The 13,522-nt window shown below is 34.0% G+C and overlaps 1 protein-coding gene across 1 annotated transcript in view; it reads right to left on the reverse strand.

Annotated features, from left to right (window-relative positions):
• Positions 1–7,579: 7,579 nt before the first annotated feature.
• LOC110807706 (lipase class 3 family protein) overlaps positions 7,580–13,522 on the reverse strand; it is a 47,551-nt gene continuing 41,608 nt past the window's right edge. Inside the window, exon 14 of the mRNA XM_088216327.1 lies at positions 7,580–8,279. Within this exon, the coding sequence (XP_088072453.1) occupies positions 8,204–8,279 (76 nt within the window). The 3' untranslated portion in view covers positions 7,580–8,203. The remainder of the gene's footprint in view (positions 8,280–13,522) is intronic.

The following is a 13,522-nucleotide window of genomic DNA, read 5'->3' on the forward strand; positions in this document are numbered from 1 at the left end:
ATTTCAATAAAATTAAAAAACAAAATTTTTTGTTTTTTTAATTAAAAATTATCTAAAATTAGATCTTATTAAAATCAATCTGCTGACTAAGAGAAATTATACAATACAATTAAAACATAAATTTGAATGAATTTTAAATATTTGATAGGTTTAATATTTTAATTCTCTAGTGATTATTATGCCCATATCGAGGTTTTCCCTCATCTTACATATTATAAAAGGAGAAGTTGGTCCAAACTTTGGATGCTGAGGCATGTAAACAACGGACACAATAAGACTAATTTAAAATATTACTCACGAGCATTAGCACAAAATTTTTACTGTAGAGTTGATAAATCAAATTCAAATCTTGAAAAAGTAAAATACTCATTCATGTCATTTTGACTTAATCTCGCCATCGTCTCGACCTCAAAATCTTTGTAATTCATTTGGTCCTCTTCAACCACTAACTTAAACCAGTTTGTCTTTCTCACATTGTTGTACATTAATCAATAAGAATAATTCAGCCAATCCTAAACTAATTTCAAGAAGTGAAAAAATGGGGTTCGGTTAAAGGGAGTGGCTTATATATAAATATTAAAGTTTACATATATATATATACTCTGAACAGAGTAAGGTGTCAAACCAAGAAACCTTTCTATTTAAAATGTATTATTTTCTTACACCCCATACAAGAAGGCTACTGCTACTTATATATATATATATATATAAGAAGAAGGTCGAAAAGAAAACAAATAAAAGGAGCACCAAAAATGGATAACAAAAATAATAAAACAGTTGGCTAATAACAACAGAAAATACAGCTGGCATAGCACACTCCATTATGTATACTATTACAACAGAAAATGCAGCAGATGAATATCTTAATTCTCTACCCCCCGCCCCCAAGGTGGAGATTGATGGAAATCAACCAATCCCAGCTTAAACAAGAGAAAATCAAACTGAGAAAATGAGAGGCTCTTGGTGAAAATATCTGCTAGTTGTTGCTTATTAGGAACAAACTGAGGTTGAATGAAACCTTCCTTCAAATAATGACGGACCAGATGGCAATCAATTTTGAGGTGTTTGGTGCGTTCATGGAACACTCGATTGGCAGCAATATGAAGCGCAACATTGTTGTCACAATATAAGGAAATTGGCATAGAAACGTTAATACCAAAATTATGTAATAAGTAGAAAAGCCATTTTAACTAACAAACAGTGGAAGCTATGCTTCTATATTCAGCTTCTGCTGAAGAATGTGAAATAGTAGTTTGTTTTATTTTTTTTATTTTTCATGAAGCCAAGGAAGAGCCGAAAAAAATAGAGTAGCCTGTGAGAGATTTTCTAGAATCCTGACATATAGCCCAGTTTGCATCACAATATGTTCTTAAATTGAGATCATTCTAAGAGGACATAAACAATCCTTTGAAGGGATGGACTTTGAGATGTCATAAAAGATGAACTGTTGTATCCCAGTGTACTTGACATAGAGAGTTAACATATTGACTTAATTGTTAAATGGCATGTGTGAGCTCTCGTCTTGTAATATTGAGATAAAGCAACCGCCCTATTAATCTCCTGTATCTGTCAGGTTTAGAAAACAAATCACCTACATCTGTTTGTAATATTTGTCCCTTTTGCAATAGAGTCTTGACTGGTTTAGTACCAAGTAGACCAACATCTTGAAGAATATCAAGGATATACTTGCGCTGATTCAAGTACACCATTCAGAAGATCTAGCAATCTCAATCCCTAGAAAATAATGTGTTGGTCCTAGATCCTTAATAGTAAATTTGTCATCAAGGAAAGCGTTCACAATATTGATCTCAGCTTCATCACTTCCTGTAACTAATACATCATCCACATAAACAAGTAGTGCAAGAAAAAAACCTCCATTTCTCCTAGTAAATAAACAATGGTCAAGTTCTGATTGTTTAAAACTAAATTGCTGCAATTGATAACAAAATTCATAGTTCCACTCTTGAGATGCTTGTTTCAGTAATTTACATAACTGCCCATTTGTATCCTTAGTATATCCCTCAAGTGGCTGCATATATACTTCTTTATGCAGTGTCCCATGAAGAAAAACATTATTGATGTCTAAATGAAGAAGAGGCCAACTATATGCACTTGCTAACACCAAGAATACTCTGACTGTTATTGTTTTTGCCATAGGAGAAAAAGAGTCATAATAATCTATCCCAACAATTTGATTGTAGCCTTTGGCAACTAACCTTGCCTTAAATCTGTCAACAGTGCCATCTGCTAAGTATTTCACCTTATAGACCCATTTGCAGCCTATTGTCCTCTTCCCTTTAGGCAATTCAGTTAAAACCCAAGTCTGGTTCCTTCCAAGTGATGCTGACTCATCTTGCATAACCTTCACCCACCTTGCATCAGTGGAAGCCTATTTATAAGAACTTGGTTCTATAGCTGTAGAAACATTAGCCAGAAATTATATGTAGTGATCATGAAACATTGGTGAAGGATGATAGGGAAAAGTGTTAATCAGGTATGATGATCTGGCAGGAACTACTACTGAGGTACTGACCTTAGCACATGGTGGAGGCGATTGGACAATATTACACACGCAATCAGTGAGCCATGAGGGTTTAATTTTAGCTCTAGTGCTTCTTCTAGGTTGATTGGGTACGAATATATCAGAAGAATTAATAAGAGATTCTACTATGGTGGTAGTAGGAGAACTAGGTGGAGAAGAATCAGACTAAAAGATAGAAGATGAAGGTTCATCTGTAAAATTATGATCATCATCAAGAGGAACGATAGGTAAAGGTGTAGCAGATGATGACGATTAGTATGGAAAAATATTTTCATAAAAGACAATGTCTTTGGAGATCAAGACCTTTTGTAATTTAAGGTCAACACTTTGTACGCCTTCTGTCCAAGACTAAAACCTAAGAAAATACACTTGATGGCCCTCTGATCAAACTTATCTTTGTGAGGTATGACATTTGACACATAACATAAGCAACCAAAATATTTGAAATCTTCATAAGAAGGTAAATATCCATGTAAAACTTTAAATGGTGTTTTCCAATTTAAAAGTGAAGTTGGCAGTTTGTTGATAATATGTGTGGCAAAGAGTATGGATTCTCCCCAAAAAACGTTTTGGCAACTGTGATTGAAACATCAAGGCCCTTGCGACTTGTATATTGTGTTTGTGTTTCCTCTCTACTACCCCATTTTCCTGAGGTGTGTAAGGAGAAGTTTTTTGATGTAAAATACCTTTATTCAAGAACAATGCCTAACATTCTTTATTTATAAACTCAGTACATTATCTGATCTTAAAATTTGAACAATTATGCCAAATTGTGTTTCAATGAACTGAAAAAAATATTTTAAAACTCGAGTAGTCTTAGATTTTTGTGCTAACAAATATGTCCATGTTGAACGACTGAAATCATTAACAATTGTGAGAGAAAAATATGCTCCTATCAAAGATTTTTGGTTCTAAGGTCCCTAAAGATTCACATGTATTAATTGAAAAGTTTTCGTAGTTTTAATATGACTGAGTGGAAATGATGTTCTCTGTTGCTTAGCTGTTTGGCAAACGTCACAAGGAGCGAGGGAAACATGTTTATTTTTTAGAAAATGTAAATGAGACAAAGCTAAAGAGGAAACATGTCCTAGTCTTTTATGCCAAAGAGATAAGGACTGAATTGATTTTTTTTTTGTTGGAATCAATACAAGTGCAACTGAGAGAATGAACTAAATTGATAGTCTTGCTATTTTATTTTAACAAATTTGTGTGATAATCAATCAAGTCAGGACTAATGCTCCTTGAATCCAAAATGTAAAGTCGCCCAATCACCCTTCCCACAGTTAGGATTTTCTCATTCTATAGGTCCTATAACAAGCAATAGTTAAGAGAGAAAACAAATTTAATCAAAGAGGTTTCTGAAAGTTTATTTACTGATAGTAGATTATATTGAAAAACTGGTATATGCAAAGTGGATGTTAAAATAAGATTGGGAGAGAAATGTACATCTCCTACATGATGTACCATATTGACTGAATTATCAGGTAAGAAAATAAGAGTAATGGCTTTGACTGGATTTGGTTTTTGAATGAGTTTTAGATCACTACACGTATGACTTGAGGCTCCTGTGTCCACAATCCAGCTATTAGGTTCTAATAGATCAAGTATACTAAAAGCAAAATGGTGTGAAATTATACTTGTAAAATCTTGGAAATGAGACATGTTAACAAGACCTCCCCCTGTGATACCTTTCCTTTTAATAAATTTACTCATTTCTTGTTGAATCAGCTCCTGAATCTTGTTGTTTTCCTAGGTGAAATTGTTCCTTCCTTGTCAATATTGATCTCAGTATCCACATCTGCCATATTTGCCATCTGTTTAAAACCTTGTTTCCTTTGGTTTCCATGAGGTCTTTGTACCAATCAAGAATGTCATGGATCTTAAAACATGTCTCCTTGTTGTGTCCAATAAAGTTGCAATCTGAACAACGTAAATTAGATTTATCAATCTTCTTAGCTCTACCTCTATCCTTGCCATAATTCTCTGCATCATGACATATTCTTTTGTTATTAACTGTCATCATAGCAACTATATTCAGGGTATCTGTGTATACACTTTTAATTTTCTTTTGCTTTTCAACTCTCAAAATTATTGAATAAGCTTTGTTCACAGAAGGTAATGGTTCTATTACCGAAATATGATTTCTTATGTTATCATATCTATCATTCAGATCCATTAAAAATTGCATCAACTTGCTAGAAGAGTTATAGTCTATTACCTACTTAACTGCTCCACAGCTGCATTATGGAACTGGTTGCAAGTATTGCAGCTCCTCCCATAACTTCTTAAGCTTTGTGTAGTACTGAACCACTGTTTGGTTCCCTTGAGAAATGGAAGAAATCTCCCTCTACAAGTGGTATAGTAACGGACCATTGCATTCTCCAAAATCTCTCCTCTAATTCCTACAAAAGTTCCTTTGTATCTGATGCAGTATGCAAGAATGCATCTACAATGTCGTTGGCAGTGGAATTTAGTATCCACAATTGTACCATACAGTTTACTTTATTCCATTTTTCAAAACTCTCTGATCCTTCTTTTGGCTCCTAGAGCTATCTTCACATAACGACTCCAGGCTAGATAGTTGTTTCTATTTAATGGAGTGGAAACAAGAATCATGCTTGGATGATCAGATGATTGAAGAAGTAATGGATCTTCATCGTTATGCCTAACTCCTTGAACACTTCCTGTCACAGTCTCTGCAATGATAATAATTTCCTCCATGCTTAAAAACTATTTGTTTTCTCTCTTTGGATCGATTGTGCTCTGATACTATAAACAGAGTAAGTTGTCGAACCAAGAAACTTTTCTATTTAAAATATATAATTTTCTTACACCTCATACAAGAAGGCTACTGCTATTTATATATATCTAAGAAGAAGGTCAAAGAGAAAAGAAATAAAAGGAGCACCAAAAATGGATAACAAAAATAACAAAATAGCTGGCTGTTACAACAGAAAATACAGTTGGCATAGCACACTCCATTATGCATGTTGTTACCCAAAACTTAACTGAGAAAAGGTAAGTAAGTTCCGTAATACTTTATTTTTTTCATCTCAAACCCATATTCTTTATCTTCTTCATTAGTGCAAGCACCGACAATTAAGGGAGGAAAATAAAGGCGTGACAAAGGTGAGTGAAAATTAAAGAATCTGGAGGTGCGACAGACTGGATTGACGGCTTTTCTGGTTATTAGATTAAAGATGCAAGTTTGAAAATAGTCATCCTCCTCGCTTATAAAAGGAGTGTTTGAACAAGAAAAGGCAGAGGTAAGAGGTGGTAAGAAGGAGAAAGAAAAGAACGAAAAAGAGCAAGTTATTTTAGTTTTTATCTTTGTAAAAATTACGAGGAAAAGAGTGATTTTTTATTTTGATTTTAGCAAAGAGAAGAGTGAAGCTGGTGAGTTCTGTTTGCTAAAAAAAAAGTAAATTATGTGATAGTTATTTGTGCTGGAGGCCATGGTCAAATAATTCTCAAATTCAATATAGTTTAAAATAACTAAAAAAAAAAAAATTAAATATATGGTGTGTTCGATGCAGGTTCGAATTTAATATGCTAAAGACTCGATGTGAGTTTAGATTTGATGATATCCGATCGAGTAATAATTTACAATTTCAATAGATTTTATAATAAATTTTAAAAAGTAAATATGTTCCACTATAATAGTACTGTTGAAAATAAATATATGTTTTTTACTTTTTCATAAATCAGTTATTAATTATGATTTGATTTCTTATTTAATTAGAAAGTGTATTAATTAGTCTGCTATTTAGATTTTCTTTTAATTATTGTTATTTTAGAGTTAAATGTTGAGAATATTATAAACGTGTAATCCTTATAGGTTTTAGAGAAATTAATTATAATAGACACATGCTATTTGTTAATTAATAATCTTTCTATTTTTAGCATATTTCAAAGATTTTTTTGTTTTCTTAGGAGGTTCTAGTGAAGCCCTAACGAATGCTAGTCTGACTCTAACGTTGTTCAAACTCAGTCATAAGTTTGAACAACATTAATTTCAACAACTCAGTAAATCTATTGGATGTGACTAAAGATTTTCTATAATATAAATATAATTATACAGTATAAATATTATATAAATAGAAAAGCTGAAACAAAAGTTCCTATATTTATTATTTAAAACAAGAGAGTGATGAAGAAAATAACAGTTTCGATCCAACAAATGAAAATATATATATATTATATCAAAGAACAAAGGGTGAAATCTTCTGCCTCCACCACTTTAGCTGCAAGCATCATCCAGATATTCTCCATCATTTGCTGGATAAACAGAGAAGAAGGTTGCATACTCTATCGATTTTTCGGATTCATTTTGAAAATTTTTCAATCTTTAAGTTTTATGCATATCAAACACTCACATAAATCTGAGATATCGCAATGACTAACGGGAAGAAAGATGCTTCTTTTACACGTGTTCTTCAAAATCTTTCTCCACAAATATGAACAAAATTTTCACCGTCAATAGAAGGTAAAAATAATGGGTAAACAATCTTATTGTTGAATCTTACTTTGAGAAGAATCTTGTGTCTAATGCCTCCGTGATGTGTTGCATTTATCAATAAAACTGCACAGTATGCCTCATGTATTAGACAGTAACTTAAGTGAAAATGAAATCTGTCTTTTGCTTCTCTCTCCGGGAGAAGTCTACAAAAATGATTTACATGTGATATATATAAATTCCTAAATATGTTAATTCTAGTTTTATATATTTAGTTTAGTGATGATTATTTACTTTGGAGTTACACTAATTAGTCTATTATTAGGTTGTTTTTTAGGATTACTGTTGAGAATATTATAAAATTTTAAGCCCTACCAGTTGTAAAGAAATTCAATTTTAATAAACTCATGTTATTCTTTAATGAATAACTTTTCTCCTTGTGTATTGCAACCATGCAAATTCGTCCCTGTTTCTGTCTTGCACCAATGAAATAGGCGATATGACTGTTATTTAGTTCATCTTCTTCTCAGTCGAATGGACTTTGGTGGGTGTTGATGGAGAAATAGAGTGCAAAAGCTAGGTCATCAATGGCCAGGATTCTTGAAATATCATAATAAATTACATGAAACTTTGTTTACTACAAAATGATGAAAATTATAACAAATTACATGTGGAATTGAAATAATGCATCAAATTGTTGAGTTTAAAATGTATTGTCTCAATTCCACTTAAAATTTTGCAAATAGAATTCTCATCCTAAGCAAGTTGAATACAATGTATCATTCAAAGGAATTCTATGAGAATAGTTCTTGTTTTCTTTTTTGAAAAATGAAAAACGTAGCCTTACCTTCTCCCAATAGAGAACAAAACTTTTACTCCTATGTTAATTTGATATCTCTTGAACACTTTCTTTTCTAATCGCATTTATTTGAATTAGTAAATGAGGAAAAAGCTTTGCAACTAGAATCTCTATTGTGATAAAAAAGACTACAAGAATCTTTAATGTTCAGGATTCTGTCAGTGTGTGCTGAAAGTGTACCTCGGCAGATTTTGGCAAATTTCTGTTATTTTGCTTGATCAACATTCCAGCTCCGAACTCTGAGATGCAACGCCAGAAGATTTTAGAGAGGTGACCGGTGCGGTTGAAGGCGCCAAGAATAGCAGATTCAAGCCCAGGATTTGCATCAGACCCTGATTTACACGACTTACACCATTTGGGTTTCAGCCGATAGACATGGGGCATTTTGAGCTTCCAATACCTTTAGCATGGCATGGTGACATCTAAAAAAGGATCAACTGGGTCAAAATAAAAAAATAACTGGTTCCCTATCGGGAACAAAATAGTTCCTTTGAAGTGTACCAAGAAGGAATAAAAATAAAAAATCTGTGTAATTATTATGTGAAGCGTTTTTTATGTGCAATAATTATGTAAGAGATTAAGTTATAGTGTTAAAAGTATGTAGTGTATGTGTGTGCTGTTAGAAGATTATAAATAGGAAATAAATCTTGTAATGACAGGATAGTTTAGGCAATTTTTGGAATTTTATTTCCAGAATTTAACTACCTCCTGTTATGTATTAAAAAACATGGCTGTCTTTTAAAGACAGCATAGATGAAGAATTATGTTAAGAAGAGTACTTATTTTAGATATCTAGAGTTTCTCTTTCAAATGAATCCTTAAACTTAAATCTAAAATCAGAACCTGAAGCGGAATCCAGAATCAACCAATGTAATAAAAAATCCACATATACAATTTGGCACAAAAACTTAAACCCTAAACAAACCTTCCTACTTAACCTATAATCAACATGTGATTAATAGTTAAAGTAACTGAGAAAAAATACAAGATTTGATAAAACACCTCAAAAGGTACTTTGATAAGTAGAATCAGTTCTTTACTCAATAAGAAAGTTAACAAAAACCTTCCCAAAGAGCACACAATAGCCAAAGGCTAACCAAAACAAAAAGCTTTTAGTTTATTGAACTTGAACTGATTACAACCAAAGAAGTGAAGCCTTTTTGTAACCATAGGTATTGAGAATTATAATAGAACTCAAAGTCTAAAATTTAGAAAACAAATCTCAAATTTCTATCTAAAACTCTTAAAGAAAATAATAAAATTGAGAATTGTAAAGTAACATAAATTAAGACTCTTCCCTGTCGGATAATTATTTATTTCTTCAAGGATTGTGGTCGCCTTTATCTTGGAGTAGTTTGCTTGGTTTTTGCCTCTTTATTTTAATAATTGTTGGTGACGAAGATAAGAGAAAATTTACCCATGTTTCATGAAGAAAATGACTCTTTTTCCTCGTGAGGATCGGCATTGAGGTGTAACTTATCCCTTAGAGCTTTCACATGTCAAATATGATTCCAACACCCTTTAATATGATTTTAGGGAGAGAAAAAACCGATTAAAACTCTTAAAAGGATGAGGATGGATTCCTTGAGTGAATTACTTCAAATCCTACTTGAATTAGGATTCATGAAACCGATTTATGACATTAAATGAAGAGGGGAGAAAATCACTCTTGGGAAAGAAATTATCTCGGTCATGTGACCCTATCTTATAGGGCTTGGCATAGCTAGCTCTCTTTTGGCTGGATGGGCCTTGTTTTCTTCCCTTGTAGGCTTTTAAATCTGATCTAACATTTTCCTTCAATGATCCACTCTTGAGCAAAAGTTTGAAAGAACTTGTGATAGTCATTCCATGTGTTCCAAGTCCATCATATGTTATGTTTAGCCCTTGTATGCAACCATATGAACTTTGTCCATGGCATAAACATCATGGCCTTGTCTTGGACAGTCCAGGAGGTTGTCATCTCCATTTATACAGCCCAATTAGCCTTAATCTTCCTTTAGACAACCCAAACCTCAACTTACCAAGTTTGGATGGCCCATACCGCAACATTCATCTTTTATGGTGCCAAAACCATGGCCTCTCATGCTTATGAGGCCTTGAGATCCATCTTGGATGGCATCTTACTCTTCTTTAAGGTGGCCGTAATCTTTTGACATCAATTGGTCATGTCTTTCCTTGAAACCATGAGCCTTCAAGTTCATATGCCCATGAATCCTCATAAGGCTGTTAACTCTTAAGTGATCTTGAGCTTTCTTGTGGCCTAGTTTGATTTGGCCTACCTTGGTTCATATCATCCACTCTTTCCTCAAAATAATTCGTTCTCTAATTGGAACCTTCTTATGTAAGGGCTTTATTAACTCTGCTTTATTCGGAAAAATATCCCTAAACTCATGCAAAACAACACCATTGATAAAGAAAGATTAGATAATAAATTCTCCTTCCTTAGCTCCTTCTTTTCCCTATAATAACACTTTCTCTTCTTGTCACCTACTTCCTCTTCTGCTCCTGACTTCACTTCAAAAGAATTCTTGATCTTCAAATACCTTCTTAGGTAATAGTGGTGCAAGAATAAAATTCTGATAATTCATGCTAAACGAATAGCGATTCCTAAAGCCATCATGAACTGCATGTTTGTTATATTGCTAGGGCGTTCCCAATATAATGTAACTAGGATACATGAGTACAATGTCACGACGAACTTCATCAGTGTATCTCACAATAGAAAAAGACACCAATACTTGCTTAGTCACCTTTACCTCTCCATATTCATTCAACAACTGTAATATGTAGAGATTAAGATGTTTTCTGCACGTCAACCCAAGTTCATCAACAAGGGTAGTACTAGCAATGTTGGTATAGCTACCTCTATTTATGATTAGACTACATGCCTTCCAATTCCCAAGGTAACGGGTATGGAAGATATTCTCTCTTTGCTTACTCTCTTCTTGCTTGACTTGAACGTTCAGTATTCTTCTTGTGGAAGAATGTGCTTTACACGTGTATAGATTAAATTAGGAAAATCTGAATATAATAGCTAGTCTCTCTAAAATTAGGTTGATTTGATTAGTTTATTTTTTTGTGGTGTCATAGCCCACATATTATGGGATATGATTCCATTTCTAAAGGTTAGAGCTCCTGTATATAAACCAATTATAATTATAATACAAAATATAATTTTTCCTCTCAAACTACAACATGGTGTTAGAGTTTTAGACTCTTTTTTTAGGAACTGAAACCCTACCCTTCATAGCAGAGTTCTGCCTTCATAGCAGGGTTCTTTTTTTTTCTCTTTTTTTTCTGTTCTATTGTTGAGGAGTTTTCTAAAACTCTACTTCATCACCAAGGTTCCATTGATTCGCCGCTGCAATTGTTTTGACCTGCCACTCTGTACGGAATTGTACGAAATTGCAAGCTGCCCCCTATTTTTGCCCTACCACCACGGCTGCCAGGAAACTTTTGTAAGAGAATACCTGACTCAAAACCAGCCTTAATTACCTTGGGACTGCTTGGTTCGATTAAGAATGTCGGAGGCGGTAGAAACAACAGCTATGATACAGTTGGAGGATGCAGAAATTGTTAGACCTCAAGCCGGGGAATTGCAGAATATTCAGGCAGCATATAGGCTGAAAGGAAAAAACTATCTTAAATGGTCCCAACTTGTCCGAACTGTGATGAAAGGGAAAGGAAAAATCAGTCACATCTTAGGGACAGGGCCAAAACCGGAAGATCCACGATTTGAAGCGTGGGATGAGGAGGATTCTATGATCATGGCATGGCGATGGAACTCCATGACTCTAGAGATTAGCGACATACATTCTTAACCACTGCCAAGGATATACGGGATGCAATTCAAGAAACATACTCCAAGGCAAAGGATGCTGCCCAAGTCTACGAAGTCAAAGTTAAGACGATTGCTGTAAAAAAAGGAGATAAGACTGTTACTGAATATGCCAATCAAATGAAGGCTCTATGGCAAGAACTTGATCATTATCAGCTAATTAAGACCAAATGTCCCGATGATGCAACAATTTTGAAGGAGTTTATTGAACAAAATAGAGTTTATGATTTTCTGGTTGGACTCAATCAAGAATTTGATTCAGTTAGAATTCAGATTCTTGGTAAACAGGAAGTTCCAAGTTTCAATGAAGTGGTGTCGCTCATCCGAAGAGAAGAAAGTAGAAGAGAATTGATGCTTGAACCAAAGGGAAATGACAGTTCGGCTTTAGTTGCTAGTAACAAAAATAAAATAGCCACTAATGCAAAAAAATGTCCGTGGTTGAGAATGGAAGGACCAGCCAGCCAAAGACTCAAAACCGTGACCACAAAGACTAGCCACAAATGCAAAAAAATGCCAGCGGTTGAGAATGGAAGAACCAGCCAGCCAAAGACTCAAAACCATGACCACAAAGACACTCTATGGTGTACCTACTGCAAGAAGGCATGTCATACTCGTGAGCGGTGTTGGAAATTGCACGGAAAACCACCAAGCCACGAATGGGGATAAAAAAGAGAGCAACCAAGGAACAATGGGCACGCCAAGATTGTAACAGTGCAACCGCATGAAGGGATATCCCAAGAGATGGGAAATCTCAGCCAAGAAGAAATTGAGAGGGTGAGATCACTTATTGGCAATCTTGAAAAACCATCAGATACTTGTTCACTGGCGTATCCAGGTAAACTTCCCTTCTCCATTGGATTAAATGTCTCAAATATAACCTTTACCAACTCTTAGATTACTGACTCAGGAGCTACCGATCATATGACCCATTCCTCAAAAATATTTTCCTCATATACCCGTGTCAAAGTAATAGGAAAATAATCACAGCCGATGGATCATTAACTACTATAGCAGGCATAGGTAGTGTCAAGATAAGCCAATCACTGTTGTTAAAAAATGTTCTTCACGTCCCTAGGTTAACCACAAATTTTGTTTCTATCCAAAAGCTCATTAAACATCGGCATTATAAAGTAGTTTTTAATCAGAGTTATTGTGTATTTTAGGACAAGGATTTGGGGAGGACAATTGGACATGCTAGAGAACGGGATAGGCTCTACTATCTCAAAACATTAAATCATTTACCATTTTTTTTTATTTAGCAATTCTTCATTTTACATTTCATTTTACCAAGTCAATCCAACACTACCAAGAGCATGACATCTCATTTTCCTGTCTCACATTCTTTTTCATCTAATTAAGAACAAATTTGGCTTCATCATCGCAGACTTGGACATCCATCATTTAGGATTATTAAACTTTTATTTTCTTCTTTATTTAAGGGTCTAGAAGTTAAACATTTTCATTGTGAAGTGTGCGAACTTGCTAAACACAAACGTGTATTTTTTCCAATTAGTAATAAAAGGAGTTCTATTCCTTTTGATCTCATTCACAGTAATATTTGGGGTCCTTCAACTATTTCCAATGTAAAAAGAGCTAAATGGTTTGTGTCGTTTATTGATGATTGTACTCGAGTCATCTGGATTTTTTTACTTAAACAGAAATCCAATATTAGCGTTGTTCTTCCAAATTTGTATTTTATAATAAAGACTCAATTTGGTGTCAATATCAAAAGATTTAGGTCAGATAATGCTAAAAACTATTTCAATCAAGCCCCAACTACATACTTTCAGAAAGCAAGAATAGTACATGAGCTTCTTGTGTGGGCAC

The sequence above is a fragment of the Carica papaya genome, chromosome 3 (genome assembly GCF_054855325.1).
Source record: "Carica papaya isolate Zhongbai chromosome 3, ASM5485532v1, whole genome shotgun sequence".
Taxonomy (NCBI): domain Eukaryota; kingdom Viridiplantae; phylum Streptophyta; class Magnoliopsida; order Brassicales; family Caricaceae; genus Carica; species Carica papaya.